The sequence below is a fragment of the Octopus bimaculoides genome, chromosome 2 (genome assembly GCF_046866305.1).
Source record: "Octopus bimaculoides isolate indiv1 chromosome 2, ASM4686630v1, whole genome shotgun sequence".
Lineage (NCBI taxonomy): Eukaryota > Metazoa > Mollusca > Cephalopoda > Octopoda > Octopodidae > Octopus > Octopus bimaculoides.
Genome location: NC_142929.1, coordinates 170838672 through 170861171, shown reverse-complemented (window position 1 = coordinate 170861171; position 22500 = coordinate 170838672). Strand labels below are relative to the sequence as shown.

Here is a 22500-nt window from a genome sequence, read left to right as displayed (position 1 = left end):
ACGACATAAGGCGGTTTTCAGTTAAGCGAGAATTGGGGATTGAATTGTATAATGTGCGGGCAGTCATGTATATATATATATATATATATATATATATATATATATATATGTATATATATGAAGATATATATATATATACATATACATATATACACACATGCATATATGTGTGTGTGTGTGTGTGTGTGTGTGTGTATGTGTTGTGCGACTCATGACTTGCCTGAAAAACCTGTGCATCACAGGCGAAACTCATTGTAGCAAGAGACTGACTCGATCAAGATAGAATATCTCAACGCTATTGAATACTCATTTTTTTCGACAAACCTGAAAAGTTCCTAGTTTTGAGTAAAAGAAAATTCAGGAGGATCAGATAATTATGATTTTATTCCACCTAAATCCCCCACCCCTCAGACTCACACACACATTGCAGCGGTCATTCAGTTTCTTTCCTAAGCTCCGTAAAAGAACTCGGATGGCTGGGCTTCCAACCAGGCCTTTCGCGACATCCTGAAAGCCAAAGTGTACGTACGCCGCTATATTTTTATATATAAATAATACAAAGTGGGACAAGAACGCAAAACATCCAGACAGTTAGGTGATACAAAAAAGGGACAAAGAAATATCCAGACAAACGATAGAAAGTAAGCAAGGACGGGTCATTCGGAGTTTTCTTTCCTCAGTCGAGTTCCAGATTATCTTTGCAATTTCAGCTGGTTATACTCAAGATTGCTCTAATCTGGCCAGCTCCAAGGAAAACCTAAGCTAAGAGCATTAGAAAGCAGCAAATGTATACGAAAACAAGGACGAAAAAAAAAACGGAGAAATGTTACACAAATACAAATGCAAATAGCAGGACATAACAACAAGTGTCTTTCGACTAAGGACTAAGGACGAATTAAATGAAGTTGGCGTGTGTAAAGCCTTAACTCCTGATGGAGTCATATGGGTTAATTGGAGCATATAATATGTCTTCATAGCCCCAAGAAACACCGTTTCCAGTTGGCTACGCGACACAAGCGTTCTGTGTCCTTCTCCACCCAACAAAGCAAACATTCAGAGACTAGTTTCAGGGTAATTGTTCTTCATCAGTCTGGAGTAGCTCGCCTTGCTAGCTGTTGGTGTTAAATCGCTGTTGAAAACTTATAGAATTTCAAGTGAAATAAATTCACTGGATCTACAAAATTAAAAATATTGAATTTCTAAATCTCTCAGAGAGAGAGAGAGAGAAGAGAGAGAGAGAGAGAGAGAGAGAGAGAGAGAGAGAGAGAGAGAGAGAGGTATGAAGTAGCAGCACAATAGAATGATGGCTTGTTGCCAACTTAAAGTGGTAGTCCCAGGAAACGGTGTTTCTTGGGGTTAAATAGCAGTAGCATTCTTCATTTTCCTGGGACTGTCACATTAAGTTGGCAACAAGCCATCACTTGCTGCTACTGCATAACTCTCTCTGAGAGATTTAGAAATTCAATATTTCTAATTCTGTAAATCAGTGAATTTATTTCACTTGGAACTCTATAAGTTTTCAACAGCGATTTAGCACCGACAGCTAGCAATGCTAAGCTACTCCAGACTGATGAAGAGCAATTACTCTGAAACTAGTCTCTGGATGTTTGCTTTGTTCGGTGGAGGTGTTTATCTCCCCAGTTTGAAAACTTAAGGATACAGAACGCTTGTGTCACATAGCTAACTGGAAACAGTGTTCCTTGTGGCTAAATAGCAGTAGTTTTATTCCTCTTCTTGGAACTGCCACATTAAGTTGGCAACCTTTTTAAGCTTAAAAACGGATTTTAGTTTACCATGTCTTATTGCAAATCGCATTTATGAATAAAGCACCCGCGATATACTGTAAACACCGCCAAATTGTATTCGTAAATTTAGATTACTTTTTTTTTTTTACTGTACTGTATTAAAGAATAAAAACTATTTGTTTCTAAGCTTAAAATAGGTTTTTATTAACCATTTATTATTGAAAATGTATTCATAAATAAAGTAAAGAACTGGGAATGGTTATTATTGGTTTAGCCTAGAGAGACAAGTAAATTCGACTTAAGTCGTTTTTCGACTTAAGTCGTGTTTCCTGGAACCAATTAATGACGTAGGGCGTGGTATGCCTGTATATATATATATATATATATATATATATATATATATATATATATACAAAAAATATATATGCATGTATACACACATATATTTATATACTTTCATCTACATGTGTATATAGATGCATATCAGGGTACAGGACGTTAGAACAATGAACTACAGACAACGGAACGAACACATAGGAAAACAGAAAGCCACTTGGAATTATTCATCAGCTGCCTCTATTCTAACTCGACGTTTCGATGTGTGTATAAATGGATGGATAGACAGGTACAAAGATAGACAGATGAACGGATAGAGATGGATAGATAAATACAGAGGGGGAGAAAGGAAGAGAGAATAACAAACAGACAGTGAGAAACTGAGATAAATCGATAGATACACAGAGATTGATCGATAGATAGATAGATAGATAGATCGATAGATGCATACATGCATACAGATAGATGGCAGACAAAATAATACTGAAACAGAGTAAGTCAGACGGACAGTTTGATTGGCAGAGACGTACACAAATAGAGACATGTAGGAAAGCTTGTTTCCACATCGGCAGAGAGAGAGAGAGAGAGAGAGAGAGAGAGAGAGAGAGAGAGAGAGAGAGAGAGAGAGAGAGAGAGAGAGAGAAAGAGAGAGAGAGATGGAGAGAGATAAATAGACAGATCGGTAGATCACTAGGTAGCTAGACGATTAGATGGGCAGGTAAGTTAGGCTTTACAAACGAGACAAATATGGAACTCAATACAGGAGGCAAAGTATGTGTGTGTGTGTATGTATATATATATATATATATAAATAGATAGATAGATAGATATATTGCATTTTTATTAGCTGAGTATTTATATTTACATGCATATTAAATTTCTTATTAGTCGAGGAGCCAAGGAGACTCAAAGAGTTTCATATATATTTGATAAAATAATCATCGCAGGTGTTTGATGATAAGTAGACAGATTGATATACAGACATGTAGACAGATGTACTGTTGCGCATGCGTAAGCACAGACGCATATATAAAAAAATATGTATGTACGGTCTTTCGCATATTTAAAGACAACGAGATACAGAATATGTGTACACGTGCGCACGATCATCCATATATTTCTGATCGAAGCGTCCGCGTCTACACGCTTAAATATATGCACAATTCCATGTTAGTATGTCAATGTCTGTGCGTACATACATACATACATACATATATGCATACATATATATACGTACACGCGCACACACATACACGCACACACACATATATGTACATACATGTATACATATATATGTGCATACGCTCAAGCGCATATAGAAGCAAAGAGCATGAAATTATAAGGAAACACATACGCACGTATACATATACCCATATGCATATATAGTAATATGCGCACACACATGTATGTATAATGCATCAACATATCCACAGAAAGGGTGAGAGTGTGAGGCAGTAACAAAAAAGAAATTCAGAAAGTATTTGTCCTTTTCTTACCTAATAAATAATATAGCTCTCTCTCTCTATATACATTGAATTTTCTACCTCGGCATGTGTGTGTGTGTCTGTGTGTGTGTAAAAACAGACTTCATACATGCATACATATGTATTCACATCTCTCTTTGCCTCACACATTCTCCATACGCCTTTCTCTCCACTCACCTCCAGTTTTTGGTTCAAAGTTTTCTATATAGCCTCTCTTCTCTCTTTCCAAGCTTCTGTTTGTTTCTGTCTCTCTCTTTCTCTCTCTCTCTCTCTCTCTCTCTTTCTCTCTCTTCATCTATGTCATTCTATGGCTATCTAAAACGTACTGCTTCTGACAACCAATTCAACTCTCTCTTTCAATAACCTTTCTTTCTTGTTATATCGTACCTTTCTATCGAGTCAACATCTACTCCTTTAGTTAATACCAAAGGTAAACTACTCCCAGACTAGAACGTGACACCTGCTCTCTCTGTAGTTGCCGCTTAGCCTGTATCACAGTAATTCTTTATTAACCTACCTTATTTGCTCTTCTTTAATTACTTGTCCTGTCTAGGTTATTTCACCTTCTTGTCCAGACTTTCTATAACGAAATTTATACACCATTAAGAATAAATAAAATAGCAAAGATAAATCAAAATAAAATAACACACACACAACAAAACAAAACAACAACAAAAAACGGAAAGAAACAAATGGCAACGAATTAAACAAAAATGTTTGTGATTCTTTGTTTTGCTAATATTTAGATTATGAAACCGTAGCCGTCACTCATAAGCGAATACTACTTGGCTGTATTCGTTTATGAATCTACATTTATGCTTTTGCTAATTGTTTTAGGTGCCTATGTAGTCGCGATCAGACATAGGCAGCCTCTAAGTTCTCCCATCGCTGACACCGAAGATGTTATAAGGAGTGAGAGCAGCAGCAGTACTAAGCTGGTACCAATTTTCAGCAGAGTTTACTGGGGTCATGTGAAATGAAGTGCCTTGTTCATAGAGGGTGCAATGTCCCACTCTGTCCTGGGATCGGGCCTGCCATTTTATGATCTGAAGTTCAGCACCACACTCTCACTACGCTAGAGGAAAAATTAAAAATACTCGACGAGTAGAGTGTATGGTTGTTCGGTTGTACATCTACGTAGTAATTTCGTTACACTTCTACGATAACATTGATCATCGAAATCTATGGCAAAAAACAATGAAATTATATTTCTAAATTTTCTTCCCAAGTCAAAAGATTAAATTACAAATAGATGCGTATCACTGGTTAAGATCAGTCAATCGAAGAATACCAACAACCGGTGTTTGTCTCTACTGCGTTTGAAATAAACACAAAAACCATACAAGCTCATCAGTTGGTCAACTTTTCTATTTGTATAACATTCACAGTTTTCCCTTTCTTTCTTTCTTTCTTTCTTTCTTTCTTTCTTTCTTTCTTTCTTTCTTTCTTTCTTTCTTTCTTTCTTTCTTTCTTTCTTTCTTTCTTTCTTTCTTTCTTTCTTTCTTTCGCTATCTCTCATATTTCAGATTTGATATCTAAATTTTTCGCTTTTTCATTATTACAGCAACGACGTCGAGAAGGATCCGAGCCTTTAGTCTACCTCGTTCGGCGGTACCAAAGTTAGAAATGAAAAGTAATGAAAATATCCCTGATATATATATTTTATTTGCTGAAGATAGCTTGAAACCATGGTACAGGAAATAGATGGTAAATGTTTTTATTTTTCATTCCCTTTTGAAATTACCCTAATAGTGGTTTGGAATTTAACTACTCCTTCTAGCGGGTTAGATGTCCTATTATGGCCATCTCTTATGTGTTTAAATGTACACTGTATTTATATATATATATGCATATATATATATATATATATATATGTGTGTGTGTGTGTGTGTGTGTGTGTGTGTGTGTGTGTGTGTGTGTGTGTGTGTGTGTGTGTGTGTGTGTGTGTGTGCTAATGCCAGACCATATCATAACTTACTATTACTATTTATTTAGCAATTTGTGGTACTTTGCTTGTTATCAAATTAGTTGGGATGTACTGTGTTCAATACAAATATATGTCTAAATCCTGTATTAAACATCTCTGTGTCAGTATCTCTGTGTCACCCAGTGAAGTTCACTGGAGATATTTTCACCTTAAATATATTGGTTTCAAATTTTGGCACGAGGTCACCAATTTTGGGGTAGGGATTTAGTCGATTACATCGACACCAGTGATTAACTGGTACTTATTTTATCGAATCTGAAAGGACGAAAGGCAAAGTCGATTTCATCCCTCCCTTCATTATACTACTCTGTTTAACATGCATTGTTTTTAATTGTATCTTTCGGGACCGCGTGGGCTTGTACTTACGTTTGAAACGATTGTTAGTAATATTATTACTGACATACAATCTTACAATTATGTGGAAATATTCAATCTATTATAATTGACTCTATTGATTGAAAATTATTGTATTGACCCTCAAAGGATATAAGGCAGTGTTCAGTTTGTGAAATATGAACTCGGAACGATGAGTAGCAAAAATAGTTAATAAGAAGGTATTTTCCTTGGCATTCTGTTGTTTCTGCTAACATCAATGTTTTGGATTCGCTAGAAGTATCCACGATTAGATCAGTTCACGTTTATTGACGGGTAACAACACAAGGAGGATGTAAGTAAACGTTACTCTGCGAGAACTGAACTCAGAACCCCAAAGAGTATAGCAGAATAAAAACTTTGCTCGCAGCTCAACCTATTCTGCTATTGAGTTATTTTTTTGGCATTGACAGAAATTACAGATTCTTTGAAAAATACGTAATCGATAAAATCGATCGCTCAAATAACTCGACATATTTTATCATTGCTTATCAACACAGGTGGGATTTGAACTTCGGATGTAGAATGAGGTAACTAAATACGAGATTTCTTTCGAATTTCTGCCACTTCATCGACTTTAGAAGTGGTCTAATACTGTTATGTAAATATATACATAGAGTAAATGGTATGAAATTGAATAGAGAGTTTAAAGTGGTTTATAGATTGTCTGCACGATGATAGAGAATATTTTGTTGCAGGTTTACACAGACGAGCACATAACGGAAAAGTTTTTTTTTTTATATTTGTTTGTTATTGTCGCGGTCGTCACCATCATGATTGTAGTCGTAAACGTTCAAGATATTGTTACTTTATTGAATAAATACATACATACCTACATTCATAGATGTTTTCACAATGACACGAACATAGATGTATATTTGACTGCTAGTCATTAAAACATATAAATACATACTCAGACATACAAATATTATACACATAGAAACTCATATACACAGTCACACATATGTACATATATATTTATAGACATATAAATATATGCTACTTATTTGTTTAATACAGTTCCCCAAAATACATACACTGACATACACACACTCACGCATACCCAAAGACACGTACGCTCACACAAACATACACTTGCACTATGCATAAAAACATCCACTAAAGTCCTGCAACTACTAAAAAAAAGTTTATAAGTTCGTAACAAAGGAATATATTTATAAAGGAAATACAGCAAAATCTTTTGCAAATACTGGGATTTAATGAGGTGAAATTCAATATTACATGTCTGGCTTTTTTCATTTCAATAAAGCCCCACACAACAATTTAATTCAATAGAGGTTTCTTTTTTTGCATTTTTTTGAAGAATTATGCTTTGGGAAGCTTTATGCACTCAGCTCAGGCTTCTTTATATAATGCGCACAACATTTTTATAGTAATAAACTTTTAAAGAAAGCAGAATTCTAAATGTATGTCATTGAAAATTTTTGAAAACATTACATTAAAATTTTTCTGGAAATCCGAAGAATGTCTGTGAATTCAATATACAGAATTGTATTAAGTATATTAATACAAATCTGATGTTCTGATACGCATCAATCCTGTTATTAAACTTAATACAATTGAGGGTATTAATTGCATTAAGTGTATTAGACATTTCTTCTATTTAGTTCTGTGGAGAGTCAAAGAAAAAGAAGCAGTTTTCAAATAATGAAAGTAAAAAAATTGACAAATATTTTGTTGGTGTTTCTCATGATTTGGAATAATGTTTTTGCTACTTAAGAGATAAGCATTTTGCCTATGACCCGTGCAAGCCTTTACCAGACTAATGATATCGATGCCGTTGATATTCAGTCTGAATTTGGAGTTTTCCTTTTTCTTTCTTTCTCTCCATATATTTATGTGACTGTATGTGTAAATATATGTGCATCCATACGTGCATATACGTGCATATACATGTATATATTGTTTGTTTGCGTGTGTGTGTGTGTGTGTGTGTGTGTGTGTGTGTGTGTGTGTGTGAGTGTGTGTGTATAAGGCTGTGCCACAAACAGTTCCGTGAAATAACTGCAAAACATCAATTCCAGTACAATGTTCTAAGGCGCAAGAAATGTAAGATACAAGGTATGAAGATAATCTTAAATGTAATTACATAAGGCACAATGTATAAAGTTACATTCATTGCTTAAGCGTTATACACCCTACTCATACAACGATAACTGAGTCATAATCGTAGTCAACTGCTTTGATAAGTTAGTAGTTGAAACTTTTCTGAGCCGCTGAGTGATTATCGTATTGATGCAATGGCTCCTTGAACTATTTAGAAATGAGGAAACGCTTTAGAGACAGTTAAGAATCAGTGTACGATGGAAATCGAAATGGATGTCGTCCAGTTTCGCAAAAACCGACGACAACTACAAACATCGAATTTAAGTTATATATAAGCGAATGTTTTGTTGAGTAAATAATCCATAAATATTTGAGTAAGCTAAATACTATTTGTAAATGGGTTTCTCGTTTTTCGACAAGTGTTGATTTGACAAAACAGATTTGAAATGTGCATCAGCTTCTTTTACGATTTTAACAGTGAACCGTACACATTTTACACATGAATTGTTACTGGTGATGAAACATGGCGTCATAGGTGTGATTAGGCAAACAGTGAACAGTCAATAAAATGGAGAGTTAAAACCATCTCTATTCCCATGAAATCAAAGATGACAAAGTTAGTTTTCACCAAGGTGATAATATATTTTACTACTATCCTAAATGAGATATTTATCTTAAATATCTTAATGCTGGTAAAACTATGACTTGGAAAAACAAAATGACAATAATTAACAATTTAAGGACAGCATTCAACTGATAAGCCGAAGAAAATTACCACGCAGAACTTTGTTTTACCACAACAATGCATCATCTTGTAGAAATAGTATTTCTATCAAATATATTGGTCAAAATGATTTCACAATTCTATACTTGATATACAGCGACGACCTATCACCTTGAAATTTTTATATTTTTCCGTTGTTAATTATACATTTCTCGATCTATTTACAGCAATGAAATGCAGATGCAAAATCTCTTCTTTTTCTACAATGACGTCTTCAGATGTTTCTTTACGTTTTGCAATGCTTTCCCGACAATGTCCCCTTGAACTTCTTTCGAGCTCAGGAAAAGTATAAAAATTGCACGGTGGTAGATCGTGGTTGTGTAGCAAGTGTAGAATTGTGAAGTCATTTTGACGAATATATCTGGTGGAAATACTTTTATTTGGTAGAAATTCATTAACAGAATGTCACTAACCATTGTGGAAGAAGTTCGTATATAGTGTGCATTTTGTGTGTAATTTTTCAAGAACATGTTCCAAGTTAATGCATAAAGTGGAAGTTGTCTTTTGTAATAGTGTTAAGTATTTCCGCCAACGATACCTCCAAACGATACATAATCAGATCTCTGACAAATAATTACAAAAATCACAAACCATAAACAGCCGAAGACAATGACCAAATTTCAAGAGACCTCCAACAAAGGCAAGATTCACATCGGAGATAAATGATACAAGTAATAAACTGTGAAGATCCTCGTTGTGGGACATGTGAAATAATTGAGGAAGGAACGACCAAAAGATTCAAGAATGGGAAGGAAGTGAAAGAGAATGCAAACATGAATTGCTAAATAATTTTCCTCTATCATATTCCATGTTTATGGCAGAAGACACTTATGCTGAAGGTGTTACGCAATGACATCGAATTCAGAAACATGTGTCTGCCAATCTTAAATCGATGCTCTGCTTTCTAACAATCAAACTGTCCACCTAGTTTACTCTGCCTCTGTATTATTTTGTCTGCTATCTATTTGTATGTATGTATGTATGTATGCATGTATGTATGTATGTATGTATGTATGTATGTATGTCTCACTATCTATCTATCTATCTATCTATCTATCTATCTATCTATCCATCCATCTATCTATGTCTACCAGTCTGTCTGTCTGTCTGTCTGTCTGTCTATCAACCTACCTACCAACCAACCAACCAGCCGACCGACCAGCCAACAAACCAGCCGACTACCCTATCTTTTATCTGTCCACCCATGCACCAAGTTACCTTTATACACATCAGTGACTTAAATATATACGTTTATGTTTGCGGTCGAATGTATGCTTATACCATTATACACACATATGCATACGCAAAAAACACATACATACGCACACCTACCTATATGCACGCTCATCTCCCCCCAGCGCATATATATTTGTGTATGTGTGCGCGCGTGTGTGTGTGTGCGTGTGCGCATGTGTGCATGCATATACAAACACACAAAGCTTCATAAGCACTTACTTACATAGTAGCCTATTTACTTGCCAAACTAACTTCCTACACATAGTTATACAGTAATACAAGCGTTTCTCGATGTTAAAGGCCAGGATATTTAAAAAACTCCAGTTCAGAATACAAGATCAACAACTCCAAGTGTCAAACGTTTAATAACCTACTATGTACACAATACATTTCTCTGTTCAGTAGGCTACAACCAGTTTAAAAAATGATTTCAAACATAGAAATCTTCTAACACTATTACATGGTCTCTCCATAGCTCTACTGATGTATATATATGTATATATATATATATATATATATATATATATATATATATATATATATATATATATATATATATATATATATATATATATATATATATATATATATATATATATATATATATATACACATACATACATATACATATATATATATATATATATATATATATATATATATATATATATATATATATATATATATATATATATATGTATATGTATGTAAATATATCTATGTATATACATATACATACATATATATATATATATATATATATATATATATATATATATATATATATATATATATATATATATATATTATATATATATATATATATATGTATGTATATGTATATACACATTATATATGTATATGTATGTATGTGTATATATATATATATATATATATATATATATATATATATATATGTATATGTATGTAAATATATCTATGTATATACATATACATACATATATATATATATATATATATATATATATATATATATATATATATATATATTATATATATATATATATATATATGTATGTATATGTATATACACATTATATATGTATATGTATGTTCTCGGTTCTGTTTACGGCTAGGCGTTCAGGCGAGTATACTGGCATTGATGTACTAACGTTTGAAATATTGTCCAGGTAAATCTAGCTGAAGGAGACTAATCAAATTTACGTTAACAAACGTATTTGATGAGTCTGAAACCCAGGTACTAGATTATTCGATTCTGGATTGTCCATTTATCTAACGTTCTTCCTAGAGATAACAAGAAATTCTTTATGTTCGCTGCCTTTACACATCTTTGCCACTATGTATACTATGAAGCTTTACTATATCGTCGTAAATTTATCGACTGCTATTTCCAGTAAACATTGGTGCCTTGTTGTACCACTACTCTCTCTCTCTCTCTCTCTCTCTCTCTCTCTCTCTCCTCTCTCTCTCTCTCTCTCCCTCTCTCTCTCTCTCTCTCTCTCTCTCCCTCTCTCTCTCTCTCTCCCTCTCTCTCTCCCCCTCTCTCTCTTTATATATATATATATATATATATAGTGTTTTCACTTCTCCACTGAGTCACATGCAGATAAAGAACCCAGCTGATTTCTTTGACAATATCACTCAGCAGAAAAAGACTGCATCCATTACCTACATTGACATTGAAGAGGAAGATGTGATAGCTGCCATAAACGAAATGAGCTCAAATTCGGCAACTGGCCCCGATGGTTTCCCAGCTGTCCTCCTAAAGTCGTGTAAACAAGAATTAGCGGGACCACTCCGGATACTCTTCCAGAGTTTCCTTGTAAGTGGTAAACTTCCCCAAAAGCTGAAGGAAAGCACCATATGTCCTATCAATAAAGGTGGAAGCAGAGCAGAGGCTGGGAACTACAGGCCCATCTCTCTGACTTCACATATTAGCAAAGTCATGGAACGAATTGTCAGAAAGAGATTGATTCCGTTCCTAGAAGAAAATGACTTGCTGAATGAGACCCAGCATGGTTTCCGTCCAGGTAGAAGCTGCCTCACGCAGCTCTTGCAGCATTATGACTGGGTCCTGAAGCAGCTACTTGACCATTCAAATGTTGATGTGATATATCTCGACTTTGAAAAAGCCTTTGACAAAGTTGATCATGGCTTGATATGTCACAAGCTGCGAGACCTTGGCATAGCTGGTAAATTAGGAGAATGGCCGCATGACTTCCTGAATGGTAGAAGTCAGACAGTTGCAGCCAATGGAGAACTATCTAGGGAAACGCAAATATTGAGCGGTGTTCCGCAAGGAAATGTCCTGGGGCCACTACTGTTCATAGTGGCCCTTCTGGACATGCCTACGGTCACTCGGAGAGCCACTGTTACTAGCTACGCTGATGACACAAAACTATCTCAGGCAATAAAGAATCCTGATGATATCATAAGCCTGCAGAATGACCTAAATGCAATATACAAGTGGGCAGAGCAAAATAATATGCAGTTCAATGCAAAAAATTTCAAGTACTGCGCTACTGGTACTTAATTTATCGACCCCGAAAGGATGAAAGGCAAAGTCGACCTCGGAGGAATTTGAACTCAGAATGTAGCGGCAGACGAAATACTGGTAAGCATTTCGTCCAGCGTGCTAACGTTTCTGCCAGCTCGTCGCCTTCCAAATGTCACGTATCAGAGGAGATTTAGTGAAAATGTAGCAAAGTAAATGGCGGTGCTCCAGCCTGGCTGCAATCCTCGGACTAGAAATGGTACTTATACTATCGGTGAGCTTTGCCGAACCGCTCGGTTATGGGAACGTAAACAAACCAACACTGGTTATCAAGCAATGGTGGGGATAAATAGACAGACAGACACACACACACACACATCACACGCACACACAAATCACACACACTTTCAGTTTCCGTCTTCCAAGTCCACTCAGAAGACAAGGTTATAGTAATGAGACTGAACCCGGAACCATGTGGTTCGGATGCAAATTTCTTACCAAGCAGTCACGCTTGCGACTACATGCATACATACATAGACACGTATATATAGTTATGTAAGAGTCTGAATAATGTATACTTATATTTATATACATCAATTGCACAACACTTTCCTGCTTAGATCAGTGGTCTTATGTTTACTTTTTGCTTATTTTATATATTCAGTGTTCAGTGAGTTGGACCACTTGCAAATGTAATTTTCTCACCAAGGACTCGGTGTACTGCTGGTATAAAAAAAAAGCAAAAAAAAAAGCACTACGCTCTGTTCAGTCAGTCAAAATTTATACTATCGTTTGGGTCGAATAGAAAAACAAAACAAAAGGCAGATGTGAAACGAAGAAATTGAAAACAACACACACGAACATACAAACAAACAATCAAACAAGAAAAAGAAATGTGCATTAATCTTCTAGATATCGTTTGCTAAATATATAAGGATAACATTTGAGATTATGAGATTTAGGATTTTCGAATGCTTTAAGAACTTAGGATGTTCAATGATTCATCCTCTCAACGTTTTATGTCCTATAGATGTTTGACATTCGATTATCAAGCTATTTTAGTTATTTATATCAGCTGTGGTATTTAACAACAGTATTTGACCTTCTCATTTCATTATTTTCGAGTAAACAGTTGTTCGTTTTTAATTTTGTGAAGTTTGAAGGTTTCAAAACGTACTTAAATACTGATTTTCTTTTTATTTTGGTGGAGATAACATTCTTTTTATTTTGGTGGAGTATATGGCCTCTGATTTTATAGCGGAAGGGAAGTCGGAAAGGAGATGATATGAGTGTGTGGGTGAATTATCTAAAAGTATGGAAACCAAAGTGAGAACCAGGTTCGGAAAAATGCAATAAAGTGTTCAGTATTTATTTGCTTTTTGTTCAGTAAATATAATGTTCGAGTCGTAATTGAAATATCCTATATTACATGATTGATATTTTTTGTAGATACGAAAAATATAATTGACGATAATGGAATTTGGAATTAGATCATAGAAAATTGTGACCAAACACACGAAGTCTTTATCTCAGCTGCTAACTTACTACCACTTAATCTCTTTAACATTGATTTTATTCTTACGCGATCAAGGGGAATAGGCTTTAGTTCTACCACCTTTTCTGAGTTTGCTTAATCGAGCTGGTAGAATTGTTAGTACGCTGGACAAAATGCTTAGCGATATTTCGTCCGTCTTTACGCCCCAAGTTCAATTTCTGCCGAGGTCAATTTTGTCTTTCATTCTTTCGGGATAGATAAAATAAGTACCAGTTGGTCACTGGGGTCAATGTAATCGATTTGTCCCCTCCATTAAAATTTCAGGTCTTATGCCTATAGTAAAAAAAATTATCAACTTTCTTTGCAAGCGAAATGGAAGGAGAGACAACTCAATCGTTGTGTGATTTTAGTTTGGATATGTGAAACTCGAAGTTAGAAACCGGTTCTCCAATCTCTACATTATATCCACTACATTGATTTTGATATTATTTTTAGCAGTGTGTTCCTCTGAATGCTCTATCAGCTAAACTGTTTCTAATATTGATAGAAGAATGATTTCATCGGAGGAAGTACATTTACAGCCAAAGTAACTGTGTTTTGTATAACCAAAGCATAATTCTCAAACACTTACGAAAGAGTTTTCATACCTGTTCAGGAAGTGGCCACTCAAACGTAAACTGTAATATATTAATAATCTGATAGAATTATCGAAAATATGGTTTGACAGCATTATTTAAATGGAAAAAGATTAATTTGCTTTCGATTGTTTTGATTTGTTCAGAGAACTGTCTCTATTCGGCGCTATTGCCTCGTTTATGTTTTCTGCTTAATCTCTAAACGCAGAGGTAATCCCCGACCCTGTCAACATTGGCATGTTGTAAATCAACATTTCCTTTAAAATTTAATGTACTTAATGCGTACGATGATGCGATATGCAATTTTTCTCCAGTGGCGGCGACAATCAAGTGCTCATTGGAGTCTGGATTCTTGAGGGCATATAAACTTAAAAATATTAGGATAATAACATTTGTAAAATATTTTGAATATTTTGTTTGGAAACATTTCAAATAGCCTAGCATTACTACAGATCAGCTCTCAGTTTAAGTTGTTGCCTTATTACTTTGATACTCTCGCCTCCACAAATACAAAGAGAGGAATGTAATCTTCCCTCTCAGTACTTCTCTTACTGACACCTCCGAAGGCTTTTTCTTCTCATAATTATCTCTCCCTTTTCTTTCTACGCTTAAGCCTCTTTCTTTTTAGATGTTTATTCTTATATTCCAGCTGGTGTGCGTGTACGCACATAAGTTTCCGTGTTGTTTCTTTTAATGATATACAACGACACCAAATCTCTTACTGTAAAAGAACACATTTGATAATGTGATTCTACGTATGAAATAAAAAAAAAAACTCACTATGTATAAATAAAACAAGAAAATCATAGCTAGAACGTCTTTCATTATTGGTTTTTTCGATCACAGCTGACCTGGAGCTAAACTACTGCAAAAACAAATTACCATGTTATCCCTGATATTCCCACTTCTTCCTTATTATCTAACCTATAATACTTATTGTGTTCATGCTTCACTGATATGAGTAGTGATATAAATGTATATGAACAGATGTATACGATAAGTGCGGATATTTTGATATAGTTGTATGCCAGTGGTTATACCCTCTATTCATGTTAATTGCATGTGTCTCTTAATATTTTAACTCTTTGCCAACTTCCGTGTGCAAATACCTGTATAAGCAATAAGTCAACTCTCTAAGTTCACATTCTTCGCCACAAACCTTCATCACTTAAGTCGTTGATCGCAATCTCTAATTTTTTCTTACACACTTCAACTTTATTTACAGCCTTCCAAAAAGCTACTAATTTATTCAAAGAAAAACCTAGCTCAAAACATCATACAAATTTGTCATAGTTTGCACATTTTAGAAGCGGTCATTTCTTCTGCTAGCACAGGCTATCCATAGTTTTTTAAGGATTCTATATTATTTTTCAGGATGTTAGAATATTTTGCGGTATGAGTATCTTTCTATGCATTACTTTTATCAAGGCTTATATCTATACTTTTTCACATACTACCATGAGCTTGTAGACCCAGGTATATAATTCAATGAAAAATGTTTAATTCTTCTCTTTTGATTTCATAATATATATACTCTTGCAATTGCGTACAACTTACAATAGTGATTCTCAAACATTTTAACCGATCGGACAACCTATCTGTATACTCATTCGTAAAACGCCATCCTTTGTTATATAGCGTTACTCAAAATAGTTGTTTAAAGAATATTGTATAACATTAACGCAAGAAATTACAATTTGATCATAATAGATTCCTCGTCCTTTTTAGGGATAATTTCACTCATAACTTCCTCTTATGTAACTTCAGCATGTTCCATAAAACAAATGTAGAGGCACCCATTTGGAGCAAAAAGATTAGCCTATATGGAACATTAGCCTCACTTTAGAAGTGCCTGGAAAGAAAACAAAGAAGTTTTAAAAATTAAAACCGTTCCGGAGCAAAGAACTCCAAGGTACGGTAATTATATTACTGACATTATAATACAACTAATTAATAACACTTCGATTAGTTGTTTGATAGATTCGTCACTGATACTGAGTTTAGTTAAGTGATTGCATTATGGGTTCGATGTAAATCTTAATAACAGTTTGATTAACTGGTTAATTGTTTAATGGCTGTTAAATATATGGTCTGAGTATATAAGTGTCTGAGTAACTGATTGCGTGCATAATGGTGTGGCAGTTAATTAAGTGATAGATTTTTTTGGTAATTGTTTGATTGTTTAAAATTGCTGGCTAGTTGTAGCAAGTGATTGATTGTTTTCTGTTTACGTTATGATTTGCTTAATTGTTTGATTGATTGATTAGATTGCAAGGACAAATTTTTATTTCTTTCTTAGAAGGGTTCAGTACTATTTGGTTCATTGCTTAATAATTGTTTGTCCAAGATTTTGATGTCTGACAATTTATAAGAAAGCTTGAAGTCTTAAAATCATGTTTAAATGTTTTTCCTGTTTTGTGATCCAACATAATTTGTTTGATGGTTTACACATTAATCGATTGTTTGATGACTTTGGATAATTATTTTGATTTATTTGATGTTTTAATATTCCTAATGGTTACACGATGACTGTTTACTTGTCTGCATTTACATTTATCGACCTGATTAATAAAATTATTGGATATATTAGTTGACTTCCTCATCTGAGTAATATTTTAATTGATTATTGATAAATTACTAGTGTATTTACGTCGTAAAAATTATGCTAAACCTAATTAAATTCTTCAGATAATTTTCATTAAAGATATAACATTTTGGATATTTCCCAGTTTTCCTTTCCGTTTGGGTAGTCTGATCTGCATTAGTGTAGCACAATATTGAAGTTAAAATATTAATTTATATATTAGTTTAGAGCTAGATTATAATATTTAATTAATGTTTTAAATATAAAATACTTTTTGAAAGAATTATCTTTCTCAATCATGTACATTCCCTTATTCAGAAAAATTTCGTTCGAGTAACTCTAGACATGTATAGAAGTTGTATTATGATAGCACAATTTTTTCCCTAACGTTTGGCTTATTTGTCAACCATTTAACTGTGAATTCATCAAACACACACAGACACCAACTCCACAAACGAACTCAGCAAACAAATTTCAAGAAATCTATTTTATTTTGGATAATCAAAATGACTGTTTCGCTTGTTTTATTTCCGCTGTTGTGTTATCCGAATTCTTGATTATTGGATTAGTTTCTGTCAGATACCTGTCACTTACATATTAATTGTATCTAGTTTTATTGTAATATAATAAAACACATTTGTGGTTATACAGTAAATGTAGATTTGTGTGCCGTATCATAAGAAGTAAATTTCAAGGAAAAGGTGCCGGTCGTATCAACTAATTAATATATTCTAGTTATAGTGTTTTAACAGTTTCATGTGATATTCTACTGCATCACCAGCTGCAACTCAATGTTCATGAAATATTTGCAATATTGCTTTTTGGGAGTGTAAGATGATGTTTGCATAATATATTTGCTTTGCTTTGTTCTTGGGCCTGTGTCGTGTTTCTGATGTTGCTTCAGTGTATCGTCTCTTTGTTGTGTAAACATTTTACGTGAATTGTATAATTTTGTTGGGCAATAATCATGTTTTGTGTATGTCATATGAGTTGCATAATAGTATCGTGTGGTGATTATGTAGAATACGAACGGCGCGAGTTATTGATTGTGTTTAGTGCGAATTATTGATTGTGGCAGATTTATAGAATCTTCGGAGCTTCGGAATAAAAATACCTTTTTTTGCAGCATTCCAGCTCTTTAAGGTCTGTGTTCAGATCTCGCCTTTCATCCATCCTGGGTGGATAAAACGAAGCATTAGTAAAGTATTGAGGTCCTTTTCACGCCAAATCCAGGCCTTGTGTCCATGCTAGAGGCAATTATTGGGTAGTGATACAGTTGAAACAACTATTTGGTTAATTATATGTTGTGTGAGCAATGTTATATTACTGGTTGATGTTTGTGTGGGTTGTACTTAGGCTTTGTTGTTGGACTTTTCGTTTCTTATTTTTTTGCGTAGAGTATGCGCAATGTGAGTTGTGTCATTTTATTGGATGGTGTTTGCGTAGATACGTGCTGTGTAAGTTGTGTTATGTGTTTTAGTGTCGGCTGTTGGTTGGTTTTATAGCATCGGGTGTCGATTATGTAATAGTATGTGCTATGGTATTTATTGGGTAGTCGTTATATTCAGTATTTGCTAGGGTGTGTTATATTGTCTGGTGGCAATACCTTAGAGTATATGTTACTACGCGAATGATTTTATTGTGTGGTTATATGAGTTGTGTGTGTGTGTGTGTGTGTGCGCGCGCGGTATCAAGAAGAATGTGTACAGAAATGTTCTAACTCTTGACCTTCTTATCAAGCATGTCTTAAATGATTGTGACCGTATCACTTTGTGGCCAAGCCACTGTCCTGTGCCGTGTTCGGTGGATGTCTATAACACTTCTCAACTATTTTCACATCGGTTTTATGGATATATTCGGATTTAGCACCAACGGGGCAGCCGCAAAATGATGTTAGCCTCTGTTTTCATTGTTTTATTTGAATAGTTTTTCCTGACAAAACATTGGTCTACGTTTTGGCTTTCCCTCTTGTTCACTTCATCGCTGTCGGATTTTGGTGAGGAATTGGTTCCACAAATTTTACTCTTCAGTTTTCGCTTTACTTTCTGCTGTTTTCTACCCATCAAAATGTTTTCTTCTGTTTAGTTAGTTTCGAGTTCCTAATTTATTGTACTCCGTTAAAATTTACTCCAGCCGTATATTTAACAGTAATCATCGCTTACAATAACTAACTAAATAAATAAATGCTAAAGAAACAAATGAACAACCAAGCAAAACAACAACAACGACAACAAAAATCTAATAACAAACAAGTATCCTCTCCAGAAAATAAAATGGATTTTTTTTTTGCCAATTTAAAAAGATAGTTTGAAAAAGAGGCGCTAACTGTATCAATTAACTGAATTTTCTGTGCAAGATGTTAGATACGTATTGATATTAAGGGATTGGGTGGTGTGAGTTTGTTTGGGTGGGTTTGTATTTGTGTATGCTTGTGTGTGCGTGTTTGTGAGTGTGAATGTGCGTGTACGTGTACGTGTGTGTGTGTGTGTGTGTGTGTGTGTGGTGATACTCCAATGTGCCTACACCCACATGCCTACACATATGACTATAGGTCTGTATAATTGTGTATGTTTCTATGAATACATAATTCGTTTGTGTTCCTGTGTATGAATATCTACACAGACACGGCCATACAGAACACACACACGCACACACGTATTATATAACGAATACTAATACATCCATTTGTTGTTTACAACACCTGTCTTCGTCTGTTGTTTTTTCGTGAATTCTCCCATATATATTATAATACATATATATAATACGTATAATATATATATATATATATATATATATATATATATATATATATATATATATATATAGAGAGAGAGAGAGAGAGAGAGAGAAGTACAGACCTGGCTGTGTAGAAAGGGGCTTGCTTCCCAACCACATAGTTCCGGGTTCAGTCCCACTGTGTGGCACCTTGGGCCTGTGTTTCTACTATAGACTCGGGCTGGCCAAAGCCTTTTGAGTGGGTTTGGTAGACGGAAACTGATATATATTTATGTGTGTCTGTCTTTGTCCCCTCCACCCGCCATCACTTGACAACCGATGTTGGCGCGTTTACGTCCCCGTAACTTAGTGGTTCCGCAAAAGAGACCGATATATAACAAGCGCTAGGCTTTCAAAACTCTCTACGACTAAAAGCGGTGCTCCAGCATGGCGGCAGTCAAATGACTGAAACATATATATATATATATATATATATATATATATATATTATAGTAAACATAATATATATATGGTATAATATCTCTCTCTCTGTATATATACATATACACACACACACACACACACACACACACACACACACACACACACACACATATATAAATATTGTATGTAGTATATATACGAATATACGGTATGTACATGTGTGTGCATTATATTAAAATTTTTTGTATTTGTGAATATGTGTGTCTATAAGTGTCTATGTGTTTAGGCATGTGTATGTGTGTAAAGGCATAAACACATAACTGTAAAATATAAGAACGCGCTTCTGTATCAGTGCGTCTTTCAGCAAGTTCGTGTGTGGCTTATCTCGTCTGCGTATGATTGTCTGTGCATAAGTATGTGCGTATAATTATTCGTCTTCAGTGCCTGACTCTGTACCGTATGTAGATATATAAACAGAAAACACACACGCACACACGCACGTATACGCACTCACACATGTATACACACATCTGTGTGTGGTGTGTGTGTGCTTGTGTGTGTGTGTGTGTGTGTGTGTGTGTCCGTCCGTGCGTGTATGTCAGCTTTTATGTCTGTTTTACATGCGCATATTGTGTGAAAGAGAAAGAAAATAGGGAGAAAGAGAAATACACACATATATATGTACATTTGAACATACTTACATACATACATACATACACACACACACATATGTATGTAGGTATCCATGTATACGTATGTACACGTACATATGTGTACGAATGTGTCTGTATATATATATATATATATATATATATATATATATCATGTATATATAATATATAGATATGTATGTGTATATAATATATATATATAATATATACATATGTATATACATATATATATATATATATGTATATATATATATATATATATATATATATATATATATATATATATGTATGTATATACACGTGTGTGGACGCACACACATATATATAAAGGGGTGGGGAGAGAGAGTGTGATAAAAAGTTAAAAACACAGACAGTTTCTCTATGGAAAGAGAGAAGGAAATAGGGAATGAAGAAAAGAAGGAGTGATAAATAGATATAGATAAAATATATATAATAGAAAATACAGACAGACAGTAAATACTATAAAGGAAGAAAGAAAGAAAGAAAGGACGAAAGAAAAGAAAGAAGGAAGACTGAAATAGGCTGGAAATAGAGAGGGGGACGAGAACGAAAAGAAAAAATGGATGAAAGATGAAACGTAGCAAGAATGGTAGCGATAGAGAGAATAAGAGATCATGCTTAGATCGTAGCACATACACACACACACACACACACACACACACACACACACACACACACACACACACACACACACACACACACACACACACACACACACACACACACACAATAAAAAGACCCAATAATATCAAGTGTAAAATAATTAGATAATTTATCATTTTAAATTTATCAATTATGTAATTTCCGATTTCCAATAAAAAAAACAAAAGAAATGCTTTTATGTTTTGTTTAATCTTTTCTTATGTTTTATTTTTCATGTTTTTATCTCTCATTTGGTAATAATATAATATCTAGTTATTCAGTCTACTGTCTAACAAGTTTTCTCTTATTTTGTTAAGACCGTATTTTATTCAACTGAATTTTGCTTTTTGTTCTATTTCTCTTTTAGTGATGGATAAACGAGTAATAAGCCATCATTGATATTTTTTATAATCTAATCCCACGTTCGTTTGCTTCGCATATCTGCGCAGCACCTTGTTAAAAAAAACTAAAAATTTTCACAAAAAGACAAGATTTAATTATCTATCTATCTATCTATCTATCTATCTATCTATCTATCTATCTATCTATCTATCTATCTATCTATCTATCTACGTATGTATGCATATATGTGTGAATATATATATGTATGTATGTGTGAGTGTGTAAATATATGTATCTATGTATGTATCTATCTATCTGTCTAAACTCCTGTCTAATTATCTATCTGTCTGTCTGTCTGATTTTATCATTCTGTTTATCTCTCCTTAGCCTTTCCTTGTTTTATTGTTTCTTTCTTTCTCTCTCTCCCTGTTTCTCCTTATCTCTATGCTACATATCATTGCATT

General features: G+C 34.2%; 1 protein-coding gene across 1 annotated transcript in view; it reads left to right on the top strand.

Annotated features, from left to right (window-relative positions):
* Positions 1–5163: 5163 nt before the first annotated feature.
* LOC106876848 (cyclic GMP-AMP phosphodiesterase SMPDL3A) overlaps positions 5164–22500 on the top strand; it is a 50813-nt gene continuing 33476 nt past the window's right edge. Inside the window, exon 1 of the mRNA XM_089348064.1 lies at positions 5164–5272. Within this exon, the coding sequence (XP_089204190.1) occupies positions 5254–5272 (19 nt within the window). The 5' untranslated portion in view covers positions 5164–5253. The remainder of the gene's footprint in view (positions 5273–22500) is intronic.